Source organism: Clarias gariepinus, chromosome 3 (assembly GCF_024256425.1).
Source record: "Clarias gariepinus isolate MV-2021 ecotype Netherlands chromosome 3, CGAR_prim_01v2, whole genome shotgun sequence".
Taxonomy (NCBI): Eukaryota; Metazoa; Chordata; class Actinopteri; order Siluriformes; family Clariidae; genus Clarias; species Clarias gariepinus.
Window position 1 is genome coordinate 42323174 of NC_071102.1, and position 26836 is coordinate 42350009.

The window sequence follows — 26836 nt, forward strand, 5'->3', positions numbered from 1 at the left end:
TGTTTTCTCTTGCTGGTTTCTTCATCTCTTGGCTAGCTGATAATTTTATCACTCCTTTCCATTTTGCAGCCCGCAATAGAATGCTCTCTTAAATCAATACACAGACTGTTTGCGTCTCCTTCAGCTTTTTTGGGTGACGTAAGCGCGTCTTCTGCATCTGTGTTTACTGGCGGCCTGCATCCGGAAGCGCACTTGTCACGCCAAACAAATAATTGCGCAAAAACATAACGCAAGCTTTTAAAATTAACTTAAGGAAGCTTTAAGGCAGAAGATTTTGCCTCGATCATTTTTTGTAATTGAATTACTCGAGTTATTTGAGGAATCGTCTCAGCTCTAATTTACGCTCCCTTTGATGTGGCAGTATGCAATTGTTGCTTGGTTTGTAAGCCACCATTAAATATGAGAAGAAGAGAACGAGGCAGGTAATCTTTACACTGAGCCTGATGTTATTGATATTTTGGAAAAAGGTGTCAAGAGCAACGCTCCCACGTGCCTCCAAGACATTTTCGAGCGGACTCAGACCAGTTCCAGACTGCAGCACGATTGTGTTCTCACTGATCAAAATGAACCAGACTTCAGAGTCAAATGTTCTCGTAAATGATCCCAGGGCCTTGATGTAAAAATGTCTTTAGTAATGGATACGTAGGTTTTGTCATTTTCTGAAGTAGACGTGGTTCCCGTTTGTCAGTCTCAAAGAAGGAAGCATGTTCTCTGAGTGTCAGTCTCAGAAGAAGGCGTGGCCTGTGAAGAAGGTGTGGTCTCTGTGTTGTATGGCTTCAGTGTGTCAATCTCAGGAAACGATGTGTGGCCTCTGCAACATTAAAAAGTGTCTTTTTGTTCATTAGGCCACATGTTTTCAACTCTGGGGCCAGGGAAGCCCTGTCATGTATACTTTTGTTTTTTTTCTCTGCTCTAACACACATGCACACGAACTGCTGGTAGGTGCGTTAGGTAATAGTTGAATCAGGTGGGAGCAGGGAAAACATCCAAAACACTCTTTAAAGTGTAAGTAATCTAAATGCTGGACCTTTTGACATATTTACTACCGTCTGCAGGGTATGCATTTCATGTCCTAAGGGGCACTGCAAATAGCAGGGGCACCATGGCATTTTTAAAGTTCTATAAGGGGAGCCGAGACAACTGAGCAGTCTCTAAATCAGGGCAGAAAGGCGTTTTTAATTACACCATACAGAGCAGCTCATTACATGACAAGAAGAATGTGATATTAAAATTAAAACAGTTGAGATAAACTGTGACATTTATTAACTTAATCGTGATCATCTCAGCCACAGTGATTGTAACTGATGTTATTTTGTGAAGTGAAATAAGGCCTGCAGTACCAGGGCAAATTAGCTTTTTCTTGTGCAGTAAGACAAGTACATTCTTAAAGTTGTATTTTTAGTCTATATATAACTAAAAACTTTTTATTTATTGTGTGTTGCACAAGCTGCAATTTGCAGTCATTGCAGGAGGAAAAAAAGGTGTTTTCTTTATATTCTCATACATGGTTATTTCTGTATTTCTATCTGTAAGATAGAAGGATTCCTGCATTTGGATGCAAAATTAAACAATCTAAACAGCTTCGTTGCATAATCTGCATCGTGTAAATTGCACGTACATAATCCTACAGCTACATACAGTACATATGACGTGTTTATGTGTATGGAGTTCGTGACACGCAAATTAAGTCCTGTGCCAATCATGTGCATGTATAAGGCATTCTCCAGGAAGGCAAGAAAGTTGGTGATTTTACTTTGCTAATTTATTTTTACTTTTCTAATATATTTTGATAAATTTGCTGACTTTTTTTTCTTTTTTTCTTTTCTAAATTGTACCAAGGGTACCATAAGAGGAGGTTATGGCAAATTGTTGCCTGTGTGGTTTCTGAAATTCACAGGGCGTCAAGGGGCAAATTTGTGGGTTGGCTGAGTCTTGAGAAGCTGCCGCTTCTCCTCTGTATGTGTGTATGTGTGTACGTGTTGAAATGTTTGTCGAGACAAGGGTAGGTAGGTCCTTATCTGCAGAAACACTCTGGGGTGATTATTTTCACTGTAACTCTGCGAAGGGGGGAGGGGAAGATAGAGTGAGCGAGAGAGAGAGTGTCCTTGAGCAGAAAACATACCCAGATGCGGGACGCGAAATTCACGAAAGACGACAGCCTCTCAAGACTCCATCAAGCCACAAATTTGCAAATCGCGTCTCCTCCATGCAGAATAATCACATCCGAGGCCATCTGTGACGGAAATGACGCGTCAAAGGAGAGTGAAGGACTGAGACTACGAAATGGAAAAGCCTGTGGATTTTTTTCCCCCCTAATTGCAAAAACGCCCACGCAGAAGCTATGCTCGGATTCAGCCTCCTGACTGACCAACTGCACAGCTCGCCACGTGTTTGTCATAAATTATGTTCAGATCAGATAGTACTATATAAAACCGCACGCTTGTGCATGGCTATAATTAGCCTTCATCGTGGTGTGTGTGTGGTTTAACATGTAGAAGCTCTTCAAAGGTCAGCGCAGGCAAAGTGCCATGGTTGGATTCCGCGTCTCAGGGTTCATTGGGGTTCTTTTATTTTTTTAAACGAATGGAAAAACACTGATCAAACACTAACACATATTCAACTAAAGTTAAGGGATTATAGTGAACTTTCACAATGGTACCAGGGGTACAGTTTTAAATTGTACTTCATTGATATCTCTCTTATTAGCTGTGTTCTTAATCATGACTGATATGGAGCATGAACTCCTTCACCTGCTTGGGAATCCTCCTGATGGCAGAAGTAAGTGTGTGTGTGTGTGCAGGTGGGAGTGTAGACCGGAGATAGATACAGGGAGGCTGCTATACAGGAGATAGAGATACAACTAAGGCTTTTTTAGTTTCTCTTACATAAAATAGTCCACCATTGGAGTTAAAACGAGCAGTTAGTCGGGCTAGTCTGAGAACATAATACTGTACCCAACTGGTTTGTCTGGTGTGTGTGTGTGTGTGTTTGCACACACACCGTTATGCTATTTTGGTCTGTCTTGTCATAAGTAATAACTAACAGAGCCAGGGCAGGGCTAAATTAAGCACCATAAATGTGTGTGTGTGATGTGTAAATACCGAAGTCCGCTGGTGTGAAACATGACTTCTGACAAACTCATACACACAGACAGTTCGCCCTGCACGCCACCCTCTTGTGCATTGTTATCTACACACACACCTTTCTATGTAATAAACCTAGTCACACATTGGGTTCAGAAGTCCAGCGCTAACTTTTTATTTATTTAGTGGTTTATTTATTAGTTCTGATTGGTTAGGAGGAGATTTATGTAGTAGGTTGTTCACGACGGAGGAAGGATTCACATGACCAGGGCTGATTCTAATATTTCTTCAAAAAAAAAAAAGAAACGCAAGTTGAAATCGCAGTAGAGGTGACATAAAACAGCAGGTTAGAAGTCAAATAAATAATCGATAATTCAACAGGGCTGGCACGGTGGCATTAGTGGTTAGCACTGAGGCCTCGCACCTCCAGGGTCGACAGTTCGAGTCCCGCCTTCAGGTCTGTGTGCGTGGATTTTTGCATGTTCTTCATGCTTGGTCAGTTTCCTTCAAGTAAGACATGCAGAGTAGGCTTATTGGTGTCCCCACGTTCCCAGAAACGTATAAGTGAGTGTGTGCTTCTGCCTGGCAAGCACAAGCACATAAGATATATGAGATTAATATATCTTAAGACTCAAATAAAATAATAATTCTGAAAATTTGTTGATTTACAGTAGCACACAAAAAACATTTTGTCTGTGTGATTGATGCATGGTTTGTTGTGAGTGTCATGGTTACATTCCCTCACTTCTTTCCTGAAAGACGAGAGCACGGCTTTCGTTTTCTGTCAGTCATACTGTGATGAATTAAAATTCACCTCGTTTAACCTTCTTCTTCTTTTTTTTAAATATATATATATACTTGTTCAGTCTCGATTCCCTCTGAGTTTTTTGCTTGTGTGGCACAAGTTCAGGTTTCGCTGTAACTTCAGGTGTAAAGAAGTGAAAACAGAGTTAACAGCTTCATGAACCCGTTACATACTACACAGAAATGCAGGTTTTTATGTTTACTTTATTACTTTATTATGGGCTTATGAGTGAAATAATTTCTCTAGAAGTTCTTTATTCATTGTTAAAACTCACATTTTATACTCTTATATTAAACAAGTTTCCTTTAGAAATCTCCAAAATGTGTGTTAATGTTCCAGCTAATATACAAATTAAATCCTTAATTCCGGCTGCTTGGGTTTGTGTTTCACTCTTTTTCCAAACTTGTCTGTAGCTTTAAAGGAAGTTACCCCTTAACATCCCATTGAGAAAATGTATTTTCTCATCCAATCAGAACACGGACTGTAAACAACCATGTACAGTATGTTATAGGGATGAGACTCACCAGTCACTTAATGATACAACATCATCATGACACATTAGTGCTGATTCGATTAAAATTGTTTTTTATTAAGTTTTCCAAGTTAAAAATGTATTAAAAATCTTTGCTCGTCTTGCGGGACACTCGCAAACCGCATTACTCGCAATGCAAGGTTTCACTGTACCCTGATCCAATGTTACATTTTCCCCAGATTTTGTTACAGTTTCAAACCTTTAAAAAAAAAAAAAATAAAATAAAAATTCAAACACATGAGATTCAATGTTCTTAAATGTATGGGACGTTGGCCACATAACCTCCCCTCTTCAGCCCATGCAGACTTGTGTGCACACACACACACACACACACACACACATACGCGCACCATCACTTTCAGTCTAACGGTTATTATGCATGTCGATAAAATGCATAAAGCAATACCATGAGCAGAATTCTCCTCTCTTACGTGTACGCTCTTTCTCCCTCCCTCCTTCTCTCTCGCTCTCTGGCTCCCTCTCTTTCAGTGTGTAGGAGTTTGTGAGTGTGTACACAAGGAAATCCTTTATACTAGGCACTCAAATTTGTAGTGACACACACAGCAAAGTGGTTTCAACAATAATACTGCAGCTCCGTTAAACTCTCCGATCTGATTAGTCGGCCGGTGTGGGATTCGTCTCGTAGATCGGCAGCTCTGAGAGAAGCGTGGCTGCAGATCACATGTTTACATTTACGCACCCGAACACGCTGTTGATTCTTTCACTATAACAGCGTGACAAAGTGTTTTATTATCTGGGTTGCAGCTGTGTTGTAGTTGTTGCTTTGTTACCCACAATGCACCGTAAATCCAGCGTACACCTGCCGGATAAAGCGGTGGCAGCAGCAGCAGGAGAGAACAGGACGAAGGAAGGAGATGAAAACAAACGCAAGCGCAACCCCAGGGCCCGTCCTCCGGCTCATCACCCTGCCCTAATATGGAGTCGTTGTCGGGGAAAAGCCAGGAAGAGCAAGAGCGAAAGGAAGAGAGGAAGCTGGAGGAAAGAGAGAGAAGAACAGAAATTAGAGTATTCGAAATGACAAAGAAATCACACGAGTGCTGAGTGTTTGATGTGCTGAGTGTGCCTTTTGTGGTTCTGTTCTTTCCTTTGCACTTTTTCTTTCTCTCTCTCTCTCTCTCACTCATGCAGGCTTTCTCTATTTCAAGCTTTGCCTATATGTCTGTGTCAGTCTTCTGGGAGTTTAATTTTGTCAACCAACTAAACCCCTTCCTTTTGGATTCTCTCTTTCTTTCTCCTTCTCTTTCTCACACACATACACACACGCGCGCACACACACAATGTATTTGAGACTGTTTCTTTCCACTCACTCTTTTAAATCTTTCTAACTGTCTCTCTTAGGTCTCTGTCCTTCTCTCTTTCTCGCTCTCTCAGTGTTTTCGCTCTCTCTCCCATACACTCTCTCTTATACACTCACACTCCTCCACCCCCTCTTACTGAGTTGGCAGACTGAATGGAAACACTCCGATTAGTTGGGAGAAGAGCAGAGCTGAAAGATAGACGGTAGCCTTTTCTATTAACACACACACACACACACACACACACACACGGAAATCGCCCTGTCATGCGCCCGAAGCTTTTCCGGGATTTAATCCTTTCTAGAGAATTAAAAAGTAGCAGCAAGAGAAAACTAGCATGAGGTCATGGGGTCATGTGACAGGAAGTGATGCATCCACAGTAAAGCTTTGCTACTTGTCTTGACCCTAATCAGAGCAACACGAGAACCGTAACTGCACGTCACGGCTGTTTTTATTTGTAAATATTTATTATTGATTTATTACACCTCTAGGAAGATCTTGTCACTTAGGTGGCATTCATATTATTTTAACGTGGTAATCAAATCTTTAACAGGAGCTGTGTGTGTGTGTGTGTGTGTGTGTGTGTGTGTGTGTGTGTGTGTGTGCGCGTGCGTGTGGTCGAGTGTGAATCAAGTTATGGTGTCACTAGCTATAGATGAGCATGATGTAGCAAGCAGATTCACACACGTCAATCAATCGCCCCTCGAGAGAAACAGTTGCACACACCAGTGGGTGTGTATGACATAAATAACCACAAGGGGGGGGGTGGGGGGTGGTGTTCCATTGTTGTGGTGAGTAGATCGATATTTATCTTTAGGACTGGGTGTGTGTGAGTGAGTGATGGCCTTCATGGTTTAGTGTTGTGGCGCTTTACTCTCAGCATGGGTAGAGCTTTTTTTGTGTGTGTGTGCACGCGTTAGAGCGACTAAGTGACTAAAATGTTCTGGTTGAGATGTTTTTTAAGACAGCAGTAGTAACATTAGAATAAGGAAAATCTCAGAACAGAAGAGAAGACGATGAAGAACGTGAGAATATTTAAATTTTTTTTCCTGACCATTCGTTGGTAATTTCGATGTAAAGGTCAGGTAAAAAAAAGGAGAGAATGAATAAGATGTATTTATTGCACAGAAATAAATACATAAATAAATACATATCTCCTCCAAAATACAAGGTCTCCTAGTATAAGCTCCAGCCTTTCTGTGACCCTGTATACATGATAGAGCGGTATAGAGAATGAATGAAAGAATAAATGAACGTGTTTTACAGCATCATTCTAGTTCTTGTGCAGTGAACAGAACTTTTTTCTTCCATTGTAGTCGGGGTACACTCTACCTGACTTTAAAGTAAAGTGCATTTGTATCTTACTTTCTTCCACATCTCACTCATGGCACTGCACAAGACTCATCTGGACTGATGAAGAGAGACGGAGAGGTTAAATGTAAATCTCTCTCTTGTTCTCAAAACATGGGGAGCTCATAGGAGCTGCAGTCAATTTGCAGGGTGTCTGTATTGACTATATTACAAATCGAATAAGCGAAATCTTTGCTCTCTTTTAGGACTGAGTGTTATCTACACTCACTTTTCTTTGTTGCAGTTCACCAGGGAATAATTGCGTTTATGCACAACACTGTTCCTGGGTTTGTTTCTATTCCTTACCAGAGCGGTGAACAGTAAATCAGATCGAAGCAGGGAGGAGACAAAGAGTTAGCGAGAGAGAAGCACCTGACAGAGACTTCCAAATGCAAGTGATTATTTAGAAATTATTGTATGTCAGACGGAATTATGGAATTTGGCACAATCGAGTGATTCAGTCCCAGGATTGGTTGGCGTTCATACATGTTTGTTCCACACACACACACACACACACACACACACATACACTTTTTGTGCTTTGACTAAACCAATAAAAAAAAAAAAGAAATTAACGTGGAGTGAAAGTATGATTTGTATTTTAAGCCATAGTTATATTTTGTGTTTGTGCACAGGTTTAAAGACGTATCTAATCTCTGGGAAGAAAATGGGCTCACAATGTGGCTGTTCTCAGAACAGTCTGGGACGAGACTTTAGTGAAACACCGAGACCTTCCCCACAGACACAGACTTCTGAACTCACACACTCAGCTATGGCTGAGCACATTAAGGTAGGTCTCTCTCTCACACACACGCACACACAACAACGCACATATTTCTTTATGTCACCATTTACAGGCCACTGATGCATTCTCTCTCTCTCTCTCTCTGGTTTTCTCTAGACTCCATGCGTGTCCTGTACTGTAGTAGTCGAGGCTGCTGGGAATTTGCTGACTGATGAGACGACACAAAATGGCTGTCAGGATGAATACAAAGCGAGCATCAGCAAGGTGAAACCCCTTAACATTATAGCAAAAAGCACAAATCACCAACCTCTAATAAAATCTCTAGTTGTGTTCAAGGGGGCGGGGTCATTCACGGAGAAACCACAGCCATCTGGATTTCTCCCGCCCGTCACGTTGATTTTTCTGTAGATTTCCTTCAGACAGAAATATTCTCAGACTAACAAAATGTAAAAAAAATTAAGTACTTATTTCTTTTCCGTCCACGGCACTTTTTTTTTCCTGCTGCCTGACAGCGTATTTTAGTCGACTAGTAATCTGAACGCGCAGTCAAAAAATGAATAAATAAAAAATCAACCCGAGCACCTGTGTAAAGCCAACTCTGAATACTAAGTGTGTGTAAATATTGACCTATCTTTTGTTGAGTGTGTTTGGCTTTTGCTCTGTTGATGATGATGTCAGCGTGCGGCTCTTCTTCGGGATAATCCACAGGATAGCGGCTGACGAAAACACACAACGATGATTTTCCATTTCTGTTAAACTTCTTTGAAGTGCTTTGACATGCACAGGAAATGAGATTGTGCCACTGTTGACAGAATTTTAGCCAAACACACATGTTTATTTATATATTTATAATATATATATATATATATATATATATATATATATATATTTATTATTATTTTTATTTTTTTTGATAAATGGGTTTGATAGGGTTGTACATTCTGTAGTGGCATTTAGACACACTTATCTCCACTGGTTGCTATAGTAACGACACTGGTGTTTGCACACTAAGCAGTGCTGAGCTGCTGAAATGGATGTGATGTATAATTACTTTATAAAGGCAATAAATGCAAAGATAAATAGAACATTTAACTGAAACATTTACTGAGTCAAAACTGAACCGCACTCCGGGTTATATCAAAACTCCTGTTGGTCGCACCTGGCTAATCAGCGTTTTCCGTTCAAGGCTCTTGTCTCCCCGGTCACTGCTGTGCAGATGTGAACGTGTCATATCAGTTCATTTCTAACCACTGTGCGAGCAAAAATGGATACCTCATTTGCACGAAAGCGATTGGTCGGGGTTTTTTTTATGGTCCGAGGTTGTACCTGGTGTTGAAATGACTCATGAAAGACCATAAACAGAAGTGTTTGCATATTGGCAAACAAGATTTAGTGAAAGTTGCTTAAAGAGAATCATTACTAATGACGAGACACTGATTCATGACTACGAGTCTGAGAGTAAACGGAAACATCCACAATCGGCGACCAAGAAAAGTCAACCATTAGCTGAAAATTTATCAATGCTTACAGTTTTTAAGGGCCTGATAATGAAAGATTATCAGGGAAAAGGTTTGCAGTGGGATTGTTGACAGTGTTCTTCTGCACGCACTGTTGACACTCTGGAAACAAAATTTCATTTTGAGGTGTTAAAGCAGCCCTTGTATAGTCCTGATCTCGCTTCATTGGACTTTCACCTGTTTGTAGCCCTATGGGGACTGAAGTCCTGATAAAGAGATGAAGACAGCGATGCATTTGTGGTTCACAGCTCAGGCTAAAACATTTCTTAATAAGGGAGTACGAAAGCTTATAGACAGATGGGCAAAGTGTATTGAAAATCAAGGAGATTATGTCTAATCATTATGCATTTTTTTTCTAAAAGTTAATTCAAATAATTTCTACTCATATTTAAAAAATGTAATTAAGGCAAAGATATGCAACTAATAAAATGATCTGTCCTCTTCAGTTTCCAAAAGCGGTCAATGGGCTTCTCAGTCCACTGTGTGAGGAGGCAGTTCGAGCAAGCCAGGCCTCCCTGTGCGAGATGCTGCAGAAGGACAGGAGTCTGGGAGCGGGGTCAGTATCAGGAGGTGGAGCCGGGACCGGGGGCGGCGGAGCCATGGATCACTCTGCCTTAATTCCGCTTCGCAGTAAAGGGTTCAGAGAGAAGAGCGACGTGCACTTTGTGGAAGTCATCAAGGAGGACCGGTGAGGAAAGAGACATAGGGACAGAAAGAACGAGTTTGTTTAAAACATTGTTTCCGTAACTTGTTTCTTTTCCTTCTTTTCTGTTCGATTGTCCTCACTCAGTTTGATGAAAGATTATTTCTTCAAGCCACCAATCAACAAACTGAGCCTGAACTTCTTGGAGGATACTCTGGAGTCTGACTATCGTAAAAACTACCAGCAGGAGGTACGCGCACACACACACACACACACACACACACACACTTGTGTTTTCCTTAGTCTACTGTGATCATGGTTCAAAAGCATCCTGTAACCAGTATATACAAAACCATCTTTACATCTCAAATCAACTAATTATGCATCATCATAGTAAACCAGATGTGTCCCAATCCACGACATAGTCACTGTAAAGGTCACGTAATAAGTACCTCAGAGTTCAAACCGGACTTGTCCCAAATCAAATTCAAATTTTATTTGTCACTTACACAGTAATACACAGTACGATATGCAGTGAAATGCTTATACAACAGCCCGTGACCTTAAAATAAATATTTTCAGAAGATAAATATGAAAAAGAAAATAGAAATAAATTTAACTAAGAAAGAATATACAATATATGAAGAATATAAAAGAAAATAGGACAATATAGGACAAACATAGCTGTACAATATAGAAAATTTAGAATTATGGACTTTTTGTATGGAATGAAGTTGTAAATAAATAGAAATGTCCAGGGGGTGTGCAAATATGTCTAAAAGAATTTAAAGTGACTTTGTGCATCAGGGATGTCCATGATTGTGCAGGTGTGCAGTGACCACTAGTGTCAATGAATGTCTGGAGTAAGTGCAAAAAACATGTGTGTGGATGTGCAAAATGGATCAATACTGTATGGTGTACTGATTAAGAGACCGTATGGCCTGCGGTAAGAAGCTCCTCCTCAGTCTCTCTGTGTTGGTCTTCAGGAAACGAAATCGCTTTCCTGACCTCAACTGAAAGAACAGTCCATTGTTGGGATGGCTGAGGTCCTTTACGATCTTCCTGGCCTTGGTCCAGCACTGCTTGCTGTAGATTGAGTACAGATCAGGGAGCTCGGTGCGGATGGTGTGCTTTGCTGATCGCACCACCCTCTGTAGAGCTCGTCTGTCCTGCATGGTGCTGTTTCCGAACCAGGTCATGATGTTTCCTGTCAGGATGCTCTCTATGGTGCAGGAGTAGAAATTCCTGAGCACCCTGGAGGAGTCTCTTAAGCGTCTGAAATGGAAGAGACACTGCCGAGCCTTTTTACCGCGGTGTTGATGTGACAGGATCATGACAGGTCCTGCATGATGTGGACACTGAGGTATCTGAAGCTGTCCACTGGGCTCCTGTTGATGACGGGGGTCTGGTAGTTCCTCTCCTGCTTTGTGCTAAAGTCCAACATCAACTGCTTTGTCTTGCTGATGTTTAGAAGGAGATTGTTCCTTTGGCACCAGTTCTCCAGATTTCCAATCTCCTCCTGGTCACATCACATCCTGTTAATTATAAAGGCCAAATATCCACCATGACACAACATCTCACCATCATCAGTCCTAACTGGACCTGTCCTGACTCACACCCTGTGTGTGTGCGCCCTGATGGACTGTTAAGAATTGTTCTCCAATACACAACTAAAACAATAACTAGCATTCATTACTAACAGCAGCCATTCACATCTCTTATCTTGCAGATTGTAAAGTTTTTCTTTCTCTTCCTCTTTGTCTCTTCCTCAGGTGACAAGCAAAACCCCCGTGCAGACATTTGCCAGTCCTGTATTTAGCTCTCTGCTGGAAGTGCTGCTGTCGTGCGGCGTCTTCGTCGCCCTCACGTTCGCTTGCTTCCTCTACCCGATTGTTACCATGGAGATGCCTCCCGCCGCCACGTTCGGCCTGGCAGTGACTGCTGCTATACTCGAGCTCATGTCTCTCATTCTGTCTATTCGGTGAGCGAACAAACAGAAAAGCAAGCGAGTGGTTTAAATTCACTAAGGCACATTTTTGGTGCGGCTGCAAATATCGTAGGTGACATTCTAACAGGCTAAAAATTTATTTATTTATTTGCATTTTTTTTTCCATTCTCTTTTTCTCTTTCTCTCTCTCTCTCTCTCTCTCTCTCTCTCTCTTTGCTCGTCTGTGTGGTGGCCTGTATACAATTTGTAGAGAAGAGATTCATTTGAGCCGATTATTTAAGAAGTCTTAGCTCCTTTTATAGCTGAAACTGATATATATGAAACTGGTAACCTGGTGCTCCGCCCGCTTGCAGATCCTTTCGCCTGCGTGCTAACTTGCTGCCGCTCCTCACGCTGCTCCAATGTTTTGTCAGTCCTTAATTCTGTCTGCAGTTACATTCAGTAATAAACGCCCGTGACACAACGTACATCCTGGTAGTGATCTGTATCTGTCTTTGAGGGAGGCCATGCATCTTCTAGTCTGATTGATAGTCACAGAGGATACACCTCCTTTTTTTTTATTATTATTATGAAAGGCACAGAGGCCACACCTCCTCCAGTAACACTGACGGGCAGAAGCCACGCCTTTTTCAGTAACACTAATAGTCTCACACGTCACGCTTTCTTCTCTGAAACTGAAAGAAAAAAGCATGAAAGGAGAGGGAAGGAACACAGTGGCAAGAAAAAACAGTACAGGTAAGAGAAATTAGTCGACCTCACCGATTCCAATGAATCGCATATTAAAAAGCACGATAATAGAAAATTCTGAGACGAAATGGCATCCAGGATTCCCCTCCCGCTTTAAAGCACAAAGATAACCCTGTGAGATTAAGTACTACTGCAGTGTGGGGGGGAAAGAGGACAGATTTAGTCAAGTGGATTGGTATGTTTACCTTTTATATTCATGTCAAAAACATATAAGACTCACTTTGTTGGTCTTAAGAACAATTCAGACTTATGAACATGCTCCCAGAATAGAACTTGTTTATAAGTTGGGGACTACCTGTAACTTGAGGTCTGTTTTGTATTTGTGTATTTTTTACATGTTTCATTAAACTCTCAATTCCAACTCCACAGTATGACCTTCTACCTGGACAGAGTGTTCAGCTGCACTAAGTCACTTCTAAAGCTGGTGTCAGGCTGGGTCCCCCGTCACGTAGTCGGCGCTGTGCTCGTGTCACTTCCTGCCATCTCAGTTTTCTCACACTTAGCCTGCAGGCTCTATCTGCCCATTCAGGTGAGAAAAAAATGAGAGTTGTTTTTTTAAAGTGGTATCTTAGATACAAACTAATTATTACTACACATTATTATATATTTAGTACAAATATATTAATATATTTCAATAATAACAGAATCACAGGGACTGTTATTCTTAAGAGTTGACATAGACTATCAGTACTATTTCAGTATCATTAAACTTTTGATAATGTGAGGCTTCCTGGATGGAGACATTCATTTGCATTTTTAAACAGTTTCTTAGTACTTTGTAACTGTAAGCTTCCTGACACAGAAAACTTCTTCAGTTGTCAGCAGTAAACCATTTACACCTACTTTTCCTTTTTTCCCAGGTAGCGTACACACACACACACACACACACACACACACCTGACTTCAGTGCAACATTGACTGATATTGGTCTATAAAATGTCTATTTCAAAAGACACCCGGGACATTGTATTTGGATTTTATAGCTAAAGATCGAAGTCCAGCTGATTATGGAGCTAAATTATTAAATACATTTTTAGTGACCTGTAGGAAACGTGTAAAATTATCACAGTACAGTAAATCTGAAGTAGTTATGCATGTGGCACTTACCTGGATGCAGGTCACTCTTGCCCTTGATACATTGTTTAAGTATTTACATTCGTGTATATTTTTGTTGTCGCGGTAGGTGACGATGTTCCTGTGCAGTGCTATCATCATTGCCATTATCCAGTACTGCAATTTTTGCCAGCTGAGTTTCTGGATGCGCTCGGTTTTAGCCACAGCCGCTGGAGTGTCTCTGCTCGCTTTACTCTACAGTGACCCCACCAGGCCAAGGTCAGACAAAACAGCCCTCTGAGGTTTTTATTAATTTATTTTAAGGACAGTTCTTACCACGGGTAAAATTTAGCTCAGCTCTGAACCAGTGCTATGCTTAACTTGGCATTCGAATAGTATTTTTTAATGGGGTCATAAGTTTATTGTGTACAGGTATTCACAGGCATTGTGAAAATATCAAACTGTTTCAAGGTTGTGGTCTGATAAAAAAGGAGTATGCCATTTCTCCCAGTTACTGAAGGTATTTATTTATTTATTTTTTCCCAGCACCAGCACCGGATTTCCACTGACCGGGTAAGTGTGTCTTAGGCTGACTAGGTGTGATTTATGATATAAAGTTTACACACTATATCATGCAGTCACAGATAAACTGTGTGTGTGTGTGAATGTAATATCTATATATAGTATCTATCTATCCATCTATCCATCTATCTATCTATCTATCTATATATATATATATATATATATATATATATATATATATATAGGCGGCATGGTGGCTTAGTGGTTAGCACTGTTATCTCGCACCTCCAGGGTCCGGGTTCGTTTCCCACCTCAGGGTCTGTGTGCTTGCATATTCTCTCTGTGCTTGGTGGTTTTCCTCTCACAGTCCAAAAATATTTATACTGTATAAAAAAAAAGCACATGATACAAAGGTAATAAATTTATTTGCATTTTAATGAGTAAAATGTGTGCGCATATTTTAGGAGGGATTTTGGTTCACTCTTCTTTACAGATCTTCTTTAAATCCTTAAAGTTTCGTGCCTGTCGCTTGGCAACTCACATTTTCAGCACCCTCCATAAATTTTCTTAAGGATTATGAAAATTAAGATTCTCAAACATTTGGCAATACATGTCTCCGTCCAAGGAGCTTGAATTATCGTTGGTTGGTAGTGGATCAAATCCTTTTTTTTAACTCACTGAAATGCATCTTAATTTATAACACTTTCTGGATTTTTGTTTGATATTCTGTCGGAAAATTTACTAAATCTGCAGGGGATCCAATCATCCCACTGTATACATGCACCCACACACTACCAAACTGTAAAAGAGCATGTATGGAATTATGTAGTAAACAAAACAACTAATTATGTAGTAAACATGATTTTGTATATAAAATCGAGAGAGAGAGAGAGCAAGTACAAACTGTATTTTAGTCATTTTGTCTCTTTTCCCCTCAACTGTTACAGAAACTTGAGTAACAGCAGTGTTGACACAAGTAAGTTGAACGACACAGCTCTTGACATCCTGATTCCCGAGGCCCTCTTGTCATTCTTCTTGCTGCTTCTCCTTGTGTGGTTCCTCAATCGCGAGTTCGAGGTCAGCTACCGTTTGCACTATCACGGCAACGTCGAGGCTGACAAGCACCGCATCAAGATCCAGACCTTGCGGGACCAGGCAGACTGGCTGCTGCGCAACATCATCCCCATCCACGTAGCTGAACAGCTAAAAGTGACCCAGAGCTACTCCAAGGACCACGACAACGTCGGTGTGATCTTCGCCAGCATTGTAAACTTCAGCGAGTTCTACGAAGAGAGCTTCGAGGGCGGAAAAGAGTGTTACCGCGTGCTGAACGAGCTCATCGGTGACTTCGATGACTTGCTGCGCAAGCAGGCGTTCTCCAGCGTGGAGAAAATCAAGACCATCGGCGCCACGTACATGGCGGCGTCGGGGCTGAACGGACGGCAGTGCCGCGATCAGACGCATCCGCACGCTCACCTGCGCGCCCTTTTTGAGTTTGCGCTGGAAATGATGCGCGTAGTGGACGATTTCAACAAGAACATGCTCGGCTTCCAGTTCAAGCTGCGTATCGGCTTTAATCACGGGCCGCTGACCGCCGGCGTCATCGGAACCACCAAGCTGCTGTACGATATCTGGGGCGACACCGTGAACATCGCCAGCCGGATGGACAGTACCGGTGTTGAGTGCCGCATTCAGGTGAGTGAGGAGAGCCACGCTGTGCTTAGCACAATGGACTATGCCTTTGATTACCGCGGCACAGTTAACGTCAAAGGAAAGGGGCAGATGAGGACCTATCTGTACCCCAAACTTAACGAGAGCGCGTCCAAACCACCTTCTGAGCCTCTGGGCAAGAAAGAGAACATCAACAAGCCGTCCAATAAGGCACTGGCCATGGCGCCCAATTCAACCCCCGCATCATTGTCTTCGGGGAATCACAGCTGTTCCTCTTCTTCCCCCAGTACCCATCAAAACAACTGCGGGGTGCCACGGGGACCTAGCGTAGGCCCCTCTAATCTGTCTTCAGAGAGTTCTGTTCCCGCACCAACGTTTGGTGGCTCACAGCCACCTTCAATAGCACAGATTAGCGCTCCTCTAGCCAGACCAGAGACACCTTTACGAGCCACGGAAGAAAACAAGGAGGAGGAGGAAGAGGCAAATGAACGCTCAAGGCTCCGAGTAGGAGAAAGGCTTTAATTTGCCTCCGAAGCTGCTGATCTTTACTGTCTCTTTGTCTCACTACTTTCTTTTTTCTGGGGCATAAGAGTATATATTTCACTGAGGTTCACCTCCTGAGGTGCCTTAATCAACAGTAGATGTAGGAGGCCAGTTGTTTTTTTTTTTTTTTTTTTTGGGGGGGTCCTCTGCTTAAAGAACTCTATAACTATGTAAAGAAGGTTATTTAGGGGGAGGGGTTTCTGTGTGGATCACAGTCTGGCACAAAATGATAGACAGGGAAAAAAAAATTGAGCGGCGGGTTTTTACGTTTTCAAGGTTCTCATTATTTCAGTGGCGTGCTTTTTATGTTCGTTAAAGTGCCTTTCAGTAACGACAAATACTCGCACACGATCAGATAACTACACGAACAAATCAGAGATGATGGAACAGTTCTAGCATGCCAGGTTTTTTTCTTGTTTTTTTTGTTTTTTTAAGACTGGCAACGGACAATTCTGTGGTTTTTCAATTTTAGGTTTTGTTAATATATTGCAGTTTTTTTTTTCTACTCATTTCTTCATTTTAGAAGTTTGACATGTGACCTTAAGGATGGAAAAACAAAATGTGCCAGTGGCTAGAAGTAAGCAGAAGTGTTGAATCCTAGATCAGGGGAATTTCATTTTATTAGGTTCAGATCATCACTTTTGGGCAATCACCTCTTTCACAAAAAGTTGTAAGAAGTTTAAATTTTTTTTATTTTAATTTTTTTTGCTAAAAGCAAGTCTAAGCACAGCTGTCCAAGTTCTTTCAAAATGCACACGAAAAAAAAAAATCAAGGTGTTACTGTCTGCTGTCTAATCGTAATCGTAGAGGTGGTGATGGATGGAGTGTTTGGGCTACACCTCTGTTCGCAAGGCCTGTGCTAGAACCGCTATTAAGGAGGATCCAAGTAACGCACAATGCAACAAAATACCTGAAATGCAGCCGGGACACTTTCCAATAGGCATGTGCTGATATATTTTTTTTTAATTTGTCTGCTTTAAAAACAGGTTGCAATAATATTACCGTTTTGTATTTTTTTTTTTTTCACTACAAAAAAAAAAGTACCTCAGTTGGAGCATAAGTTCAGTCCACTATATATATATATATTTTTTTAAGTTAAAAGTTTTTGAAATTTATTAAAAAAGTAAGTACATTAACCAATTTTGGTAAAAGCAAGGCTCTAAATAGTTTAAATAGTGAAGTAATATAAATTGAAAAACTCGAATGTATAATGTTATTAAAGGTGTTTCACATTGATATGATGTGATTAATAATGAGGATGCCATTATAATCGCACCCTAAAACTAAATTGGCCATAAATGACAATAAAAAAAGCACTGGGCCTCTTTGTGTAAAGCAGAGTTATGTGTGTAAATATCTTTACAAGCCAAACCGAACAAAATTACAGAAGATTAACATGTAGCCATGCCCACAATTCTCCTTAAAAGGCCACTTATTTTTACTTAAAATTATTATTATTTTTTTTAAAAGCCGGGGAAGCGTGACTCCTTAAACAAGGCATGTGCTACATCTTCCAGTAATGCAGCTCAGCCTCTGCGGTGCACTGGCTACCACGGACACCCTAGCGCTTCCTCTGTTTTTCTAGGGCGCAATTAGTTTTGTCCTAATTAAATCGCTTGAATGTCTTACGTTATTTCTTAGACTTTTTCTTATTGAATTTTGGTATATGACTGAAACGAATAAGCAATTTTAAAGTGCTGCAAAAAAAAAAAAAAAGAGTCGTTATTGAATATATTGTTGTGAAGCCGGCCGATCGAAGGTTCACATTAAATTTACACTTTCAATGAACGTTTTCTATCGAATCGAATTTTTGTCAGCACTGCATTTCTCGAAGCGAATCACGAACGAATTTGTTAGTTTTCAGCTCGTAATGGACGCTCGTTATCATCGTTAAATCTTTGACGCGAACCTACTTGCGTATACATGCGTTTGCATGCGTTTGCATTTACACAGATGGATCACAGAATTTCATCATTTCACTAGAGCATCATTTCAGCAACTTCTCATCATCGCCTTACGCTGTGCAGCGATCCAGTGAAAACCTTAAATTCGTGACATTTCAGCACAAAATAATAGCATTTAAGAGAATCTAGTAAAGGATACACAAGGGATCGTTTTTTCGTTTTTGTTTGTTTTCAACAGAGAAGCCTTCAGCCCAGTTATTACTGTGAATGATTTGTCTTTGTTCTAAGAAGAGTTTTCTGTTAATTGTTTCGTTCGTTCATTTAAAGAAAAAAATATTTTTCACCTTCTCTGAAACACTTCAGATGATGACAACACTTAGATATATATTTATGTTGGACATAGGAGATGTCCTGATTCGAGTGGGATTGATATCTCGGATTGTGCCAGTAGCGCTCGGCGTCTGCGTGCTCTCTCTCGCGTGGCTTTGATCGGACCCTTTCTGCTGTACCTCTGTGTGTCTCCAGTTATGCTGTATTATTAAATTAGTCCCTTTTTTTTGAACAGAGTAGAATTACGAAGGATTCTTATTTTCTTTCTCCAGTGCCTTTTTTAAGTAGTAGCCTTTCTGCCCAGTTAAAAAAAAATTCCCTCACTTTCGATTAGTTCTTTTTTTTTTGTTTTTTTGTTAAATACGCCATTATTGTTTAATCATGTAGCAGATTAAGAGCTGAGGAAGTCACATATTTGCGTCGTTACCTTTGTGAGTAGCGCAATGCCTTACAAGCGAGGAAGAATCCAGTCGAAGCATAAACAGTCGAAGGTTAAAGTACTTGCTCTCAAGGACGAAATGCACAACAGTTTGGCGCATTTAAACCTCAAAAAGGTTCTCTGCCGTCACAATAAAAAAAATTGCTGGTCTGGAAACAGGAGCGTCACAGCTTGGTTGCTATGACAACTGAGTTAACCTTATTACTAACCACAGCTTAAAAAATGTTAAATTAAAAAAAAGGATTTTGAAGCTTATTCAAGAGAAAATCTGAAAGATTTTGACACCTGCTGCATTGCACTAATTTCAAACTATGAAACAAAACACATCGGTTTACTTTGTAGAACGACCATGAAACACTTTAGATCCTGTTCTCACGGCAGCTGTAAACAGTCACTCCATCACGTTCTTGTGTGACTGCAAACACAAGCTGCTGACACTGGAGACTCCTTCCATAAATGCCTCCTGATAGAAATCTTCATGTTTTTATCATTGTATTTTCAACATTTTTTTTTTAAACTATTTGTTGAAAATCTATATCGATCTCGGTTCTTCTCTCAGAACGCCGGCTCTTTCTTATATTTAAACTTCACGCGTTCAGCAGATCCGTGTTCACGAAACAGTGATGGTGCGCTCCGGCAGTCCTGGGAGTCGAACCCACAACCTCCTGGTGACGAGCACTGCATTATCACGATAAGCTCATTACATTTGCTGCTTACTTGAAGCAAAAAGGTCTCGAGACTTTCCCCTGTCTTTTCTTCTCCAGTGCCTTTTTTCTCACACCCCCACCCCAGCACTTTTTCCCCCTTGAATATAAAACAAAACCTTTTTTTTTTTTTTAATCATGCATTTCAAATTCCAGCTACATGGAGGTAAAAAAAAAAAAAAAGATCAACACTGTGTATTTTGACATGAAAATAATGGGATGGATAAGGGTTTCATTTTTTTCTTTTTTTAAATCGATTTAATGTATGGTGCACTGCTTTTTGATCACGCCACACTAAAGTCTGAGTCACTCCAGATGTTATGTATCACACCACCTGCAAAGGAAATGTAATAAGATTTAAAATGAATAAAAAAAAAGGGAAAAAAAACAATGCAAGCTGACAGTATTTACAATTAATTACTAACTCATGGCTAGCTATGTGTGTTAGGGTTTTTTTTTTTTTTAAGTATGGAAATATGCGTTTGTGAAATGTCGAGTGGAGAGTTAGGGGACAGATGGAACTTATTGTTTGGTGCACCGTCTTCACTCCCGCTCACCTGAACCCTTGAGCACTTGAGACTAAAGGGAATAAACTCCAGGCTGTGTTCCAATACCGGTCCGGTTCGTTGACTTTCACCCTTGATATTTAACCCCTTCGGGATTCCATTTAAGATCTTTCATGTAAGGGAAGACTAACACGCACGTGATTCCAGAGTCAATCTTGTGGAGAGATCGAAAATTACGTGAAGTTGTATGTTGTGCTACGTGATGCGCAGGTCAAATGGAATTGACGTAGATAAAATTGATATGAGGGTGTCTGCTGGATTCATATATATACTGTATGTACAGAGCCAGACAAAAAGATTATACACACTTCAAGAAAAGTAAAAGTAGTATGATGTATATTATATAAATGATATTAATAATAGTCATATATAGCAATGAATTTAGTATTTAAAATAATTATACATGTTTTTCTTTTTCCTAAAGTGTTTATACTTTTTTTTTGTCTGACTTTATATATCTATATATATTTAGTTTGCAGAAAATACAAACTGCTTCCATGTTTTGCAAGTCTTGCATTTTGTAAAAGTATCACCTCTTCTTTCGAGTTCATGTGACTCAAATGTGGAGCAGAAGATCATTAGTTATAATTTTTTTAGTCACTTTGTATGAGACATGACACAATATACACACAGCATTTCAATGTTCATTGGATACTTTAAGTCTGTAATTCTTAAGTAACAACCGTAGAATCGAATAGAATCTAAGCTTGCTTTGAGTCGTATTGCTAGTGTCTAACAATATTAATAATGTCATTTAATTGTCCTTTCTAACATTTCAGTCCGTGTCATGCACTCCACTCCTCTTGACTCTACTCCCGTGATACCTAGAACAGTGTTCAGTTGGAAGCAGGATGTCAAAAACCGTATCGGGACACAGCCTAGGTGAAAAGTCATATCTGTGATGAGAGAAGAATAAGCTAGCAAGCTAGCTAGGATAACCAGCTAGCAAACCAAGTTAAGAGATATTTCAATAATAAAGTTTAAGTCAAAATTACTTTTTTTTATTTTTATAGATTTTAAAATTCTGATAGGGTGAGTTTTACTTCACTGAATCCAGAGAGGAAAAATCTGTAGAAAAGTCGTGCCTTTATGCCGGAAGCTGATTATTTATCTTAAAATGGATTAGGTTTTGGTGTGGTACCAAAGTGGAAAAACATTTTTAAAAAAATGTGCCATCAAATCTAACTTTTTCATGAGTATTATATATATTTGCCATATGGGAGGATGTTTTATGTGAACCAAAGAGATCTGACAAATTTATTTTGCCTTTGATGTTAATTTTTTGTGTGTGTGTAGTATATGTCACATGTTTGAATTATTATAATTATATTTTTTTCTGTGCACATTATACATTTAATCCATACATGAGCATAATCTGTATACATTTGCACAATTCACTTTGTATGTACATATTCATATGCATTTTTTTTTCTTGTTTTGGAAAAAAAATTAAAGATTGAAAGTAATGTGCATGTGCCAGATTTGGAGAGCAGAAAAAAAAAAAACTATTGTCACTGGTGTGTTGGTGTGTGGTTGTGATTTTTTTTTTTTTTTTTTTTTTACATTTTTTTTTACATTTTTTTTTTTTAAGAAATTCTAGCTGGAAGGAGAATTATTCAAGTTTCTAATAATGGGGTGCAGAAATTTTAAGTATTTTGTTGGCTAAAAAAAAATCAAAAGAAATGCACAGTTTCTTTCACAGCAGGTTTCTTTCAAGTTGTGTAAGAATTTTCATTTTAGAAATTTTGAAGATTAGTTTGACATATAATTAAGTATAGTATTAAAATCACATTATTATTATTATTTCAAAAGCACACTTTAAATCCATGCAATATATCTGAAAAATTTCAGTAAATTAAACTAAAATCCTAATTACTAAAAGTTAGAAATTCAAATATCAACATGGAGACTTTTAAATTAATTTCTTACTTCAAGTCATGAGACCTTCCTGTAGTCAATGAGAATTCCTTTATTTCTCAATAAAAAAAAAAAAATTCATGACACATCATTGCCGCACTGAGATCAAAGCATTCGTGAATTTTTTTTTTATCATAGTTTGTTTATCACATACCTAAATAAATAAATTCAACACAAATAAATAAAATGTATTAGGGATCATCCACAGCCATGTATGTATTATAAGAAATAGTATGCACTCACAAGAATTAAACTCCCTCAGTTTTTTTAACACTAAAATGTGTTATATTTTTAAGAAAGTAAATAGGATTTATAAGTACTTGTATGGTTTAAACACTTGTGCCTTAACTCACCTACGCATAGAGTGACATGAAGATGCAGCCCAGATCTTGACCGTGCTGATGTTCTAACCTTTTTAATTAAACTGTAATTCTACTGGTGGCTTTAGTGGTTAGCGATGTCGCTTTGCATCTCCAGACAGGGTGGTCCAGGTTCTACTCCCACCTCGGGGTCTGTGTGTGTGGAGTGTGCATGTTCTTTACATGCTTGGTGCGTTTCCTCCAGGTACTCGGGTTTCCTTCAACATTCCAAAAACATGCTCAGGCTAATTGGTGTTCCCAAATTGCATGCAGTGTGTGAATGCACGGTCATAAAATTATAATAATAAATACAGTGGTAATCACCATTGGACTACAGAGGTTCCTAGAACAATGGATGGATAGGTCTATTAATTATAGATAGATTTATTGCCATTTGTCTCTGATAGAGTTAGAATAAAAACCTGAAGCTTCTAATTACGCGTAAAGATGCGCCTGATTTGTCTTCAACAAAAAATTCTGTGCATTAATTTTGTCATAAAACTACTACTTCTTAGAAACTATATAAACAAAAGTATTTGGCCAAACCTGCAATGACATTGTATCCAAAACCATCTACTTCAGTCGGTCTCTCTTTTACAGCTATAACAGCTTCCACTCTTCATTCTTGGAAGGCTGTCCACAAGATTTTGGAGTGGAAATTCGTGCCCATTCATTCTGTAGAGCATTTATGAGATCAGGCACTGATGTTGGACGAGAAGACCTGGCTCGCAACCTCTCTATTTTAGTTCATACCAAAAGTGCTCGATTGGGTTGAGGTTAGTCAAGTTCTTCCACATTAAACTCATTAAACCATGTCTTTATCGTCCTTGGTTTGTGTACTGGGGCTCAATCATGTTGAAATAGAAAAGGGCTTTCCCCAAAACTGGAAAGCTGGAAGCGTAGCATTGTTCAAGATGTCTTGGTATGCTGAAGCATGTTATTCAACCCTGACATTCACATGGATAAGGGGCCTGATTGAAACATTTTTGTCTAAATTAAATTATTAATGTTAATTTATTTCTTTACAGCATCAGAAGAATTCATCAATTTTTCTCCACACAGGTTACTCAGGTGCTTCTACTGCAACTCACTCCTGGGAGGTCTGCCTCTGCACCCTTCGTCCTCTGCATCTGATCCAGAATGCAGCTGCATGGGTTTTTTTTAACCATTTTTCCACATCATATTTAAAACACTGATGCTCGCTTACAAAGCAAAACACAGCCCAGAAAACACACAAGTGTAGTTAGTCAGTAACCTAGTAACGCTCTAGATAAGAGCGTCTGCCAAATGCCTAAATGTAAACAGGTTTGGTCCAATACTTTTGACCATATAGATGTATTTCTGTATGTTTCTGAAGTGGTGTTTTAGGTTCGATGAAGGGTCAGTGTGTTCAGGCCCCGGTTTACTAATTGGAAAGTCGACGGTTCGAGACACAGCCCTTCCAGGTTGCTGCTTTTGGGTCCTTTTTCCTGTCTGCTCCAGGGGCACAGTATAACGACTGACCCTGCACTCTGACCCCAGTCCACTAACAAAAAGAAGCTGAGATATGTGAAGAATAAAGAATTTCACTCTGCAGCAATGTAAAAGTGACAAATAAAGACAGAACTTAACTTGTACCTGATGTTATGGTTAGTATACTATATATATACTATGCACCATACTATATTGTTGTTAGTCTTTCAGCTGTGCACTACAACTTGGCACAGGTTTTACGCCGGATGCCCTTCCTGACGAAACCCTCCCATTTTATTCGGCTTGGGACCAGCACTGCATCCAAGGGCTGGGGGTTGGGCACTGGCTGGGAATCGAACCCGGGCCTTCCGCATGGCAGGCGAAACACCTACCACTATGGTATATAGTTAGTAATGTAGTAACCCAGTGTAAGGATTCATACAATGAGGGAAAATTATATGCCTAAATGTAAAACAGCTTTGGTCTAATAGGTTCTGAAGGGGCAGTTTGTTAAGGCCCCAGGTTATTGGTCAGGAGGTCGGCGGTTCGAGACACAGCTCTGCCATATTGAGCACGCCCCTTAATCCTATCTGAATAATGGCTGACCCTGCGCTCTGACCCCAGCCTACTGACAAAAAAAAATAAAAATCTAAAAAAAAGAGCTGGGATATGGAAAGGATAAAGCATTTCTCTATGCAGTAATGTATACTGTATTTGACTATTCGTGTTACTTTGTCGCCCCCTATCGGATAAATAGCGCATGCGCACATTCGCGTTTGCGTGACGCTGGTGTGATTACGTCAGCACGTACAGACGCATTCGAAGCTCCTCCCCCTCTAGCTGGAAAAAGAAAAAAAAAACTTTTTTTTTGTATCGAAGGAATCAACAGCCGCCATCTTGTCGCGGCTTGGAAATCAGGATTTCGCTACGGCGCTGGTTTTTAACCGCGGAACGGCGCGTCCGAGGCGACGCTCGACGACCGCTTTCGAGCCGAGACGCCGCCGGTGAACCGCGACGACGCCGATTTTTGGGCGAAATTGTCATTAATCCCCCGGAATTCAGCGGCATTTCGTCGGCCACGAACGAACAACCCCCCCCCCTTCCACCGCCACCTCCTCCTCCTCCTGTTCGCGTTATTACCCTCTGATTTCCCCCTTTCGCTAAAACCGAGAGAGAGAGGGAGAGAGAGAGAGAGCGAAAGAGAGAGGGGGAGAGCCGAGAGAGAGAGACGTCGGGACGGCGCACAGCATCGACGGGACGCGTGCAAGAGAAACGATCGGTGCTTTGACGCGTTTTTTTTTTAAGCCGCGTTTCGGATGTGTTTCTTGCACGATTTTTTTTGACGTCAGAAGAGCGAGAGAGAAGGTTTTGATGAGGATGCACATTTAAGGAACATCGCCGAGGCGAGCACGCGCAGCGCCCGGGATCCTTCTGGAAATTTCTCCCTCATATCGAATTTTTTTTTTTTTTTTTTATAAATTCTATTTGTATTTTTTTTAAAACCCCTCTCTCGGGGCTAATTGAACGACGATAATGTGGGTGTTGGGTGTTGGATTATCATGGGGTAAATGGCGGTGGCGCTGTTGGTACTTTTTTCAGAATTCCTCCTCCTCGCTGTTAGCTTAGCTTAGCTAATTAGCAACTCGAACGTATAAACAAAGTGAAAATTCCGGAACGCGCGTGTTTTTTTGCTCGAAATTCCCACCTCGTAAGGATTCCCTTCGTCATTCTTTTCTACAAAAAGAAAAAAAATCATAAACCATGGCTGATAATCTGCTTGATCCCGGACCTCCGAATGCGAAGAGGCCGAAGATGACAGCACCTGCCTCAGACGGGCCAGGTAACTAATGCTAACGCTAATGCTAAACTAAACTAACTTAAATGTCCAAAAAGGGGGGACAAAAGTGTCCGGTTTACAGGTTCTCATCTCTCCTAAACATATTGTTACACTCATAAAACGTCACGAAATCAATTTGACTGAGGTATATTCCACGTATTTGGCGATTTGCTGCTGTTTAAGTGCACTGTTTACGCTTTATTGACACTGAAAGCTAGCTCATACCAGAACACTCCGCTAGCTAGCTTAGCTCACATCAGCGTACTTTCTGTCTCCTGTCAGCTCTAAACGCATTAAAGTGTCTCCCTTTTTTTCTTTGTTTGAATATTTGATGTGTACATAATTAAAATACATTCGTGATCATGTTCATATGGAGAAATTTGTGCTTAAACGTGTTAATGAAATACAAACATTAGCCGCTTTAATGTCCTAACCGTACTAGCGTACTGGATAGGATGGAAGCGATGTAGTGCGCGTGCAGGCCTGCCTCAGCCTGTGTAGTGCGCGAGGACGCATTTAAACACTTCAGCAGCTTTTCACGTGCAAAAAAAAAAATATATATATATATATAAAAACAGCTTCCAGTTTAGTTAAACACCTGTGGGTCTGTTGAGTGGGTGAGTTCTGTAATCAACCAACTAATCAATCAGTCTCGGATGTCTCAGAGGTTTTGCTTAGCTTGAAGATTGACATGCAGTCAAAAAGGAGGTTTTAATAAAAAATAAAAAAGTAAGACTTGTACATATCGATACATCTTGGTGACATTTGGCGGTCCAGCGTCCGGGTTCGATTCCCGCCTTGGGTTTGTGCATGTGTACAATTTGCTTGGTGGGTGTCCTCCGACGGTCCAAAA

The 26836-nt window shown here is 40.2% G+C and overlaps 3 protein-coding genes across 6 annotated transcripts in view; all 3 read left to right on the forward strand.

Annotated features, from left to right (window-relative positions):
- adcy9 (adenylate cyclase 9) overlaps nucleotides 1–21937 on the forward strand; it is a 30341-nt gene extending 8404 nt beyond the window's left edge. The window contains exons 2-10 of the mRNA XM_053491670.1: nucleotides 7722–7876; nucleotides 7988–8095; nucleotides 9795–10036; nucleotides 10139–10241; nucleotides 11764–11972; nucleotides 13056–13215; nucleotides 13870–14018; nucleotides 14286–14312; nucleotides 15209–21937. Of these exons, the coding sequence (XP_053347645.1) occupies nucleotides 7722–7876; nucleotides 7988–8095; nucleotides 9795–10036; nucleotides 10139–10241; nucleotides 11764–11972; nucleotides 13056–13215; nucleotides 13870–14018; nucleotides 14286–14312; nucleotides 15209–16454 (2399 nt within the window). The 3' untranslated portion in view covers nucleotides 16455–21937. The remainder of the gene's footprint in view (nucleotides 1–7721; nucleotides 7877–7987; nucleotides 8096–9794; nucleotides 10037–10138; nucleotides 10242–11763; nucleotides 11973–13055; nucleotides 13216–13869; nucleotides 14019–14285; nucleotides 14313–15208) is intronic.
- The window catches only part of LOC128518710 (sialoadhesin-like), a 1187000-nt gene that overhangs the window by 922656 nt on the left and 237508 nt on the right, over nucleotides 1–26836 (forward strand). The window lies entirely within an intron of this gene.
- The window catches only part of crebbpa (CREB binding protein a), a 37878-nt gene continuing 36038 nt past the window's right edge, over nucleotides 24997–26836 (forward strand). For all 4 annotated transcript variants that reach the window (XM_053491660.1, XM_053491662.1, XM_053491661.1 and 1 more), the window contains exon 1: nucleotides 24997–25986. In XM_053491660.1, the coding sequence (XP_053347635.1) occupies nucleotides 25908–25986 (79 nt within the window). In that variant the 5' untranslated portion in view covers nucleotides 24997–25907. The remainder of the gene's footprint in view (nucleotides 25987–26836) is intronic.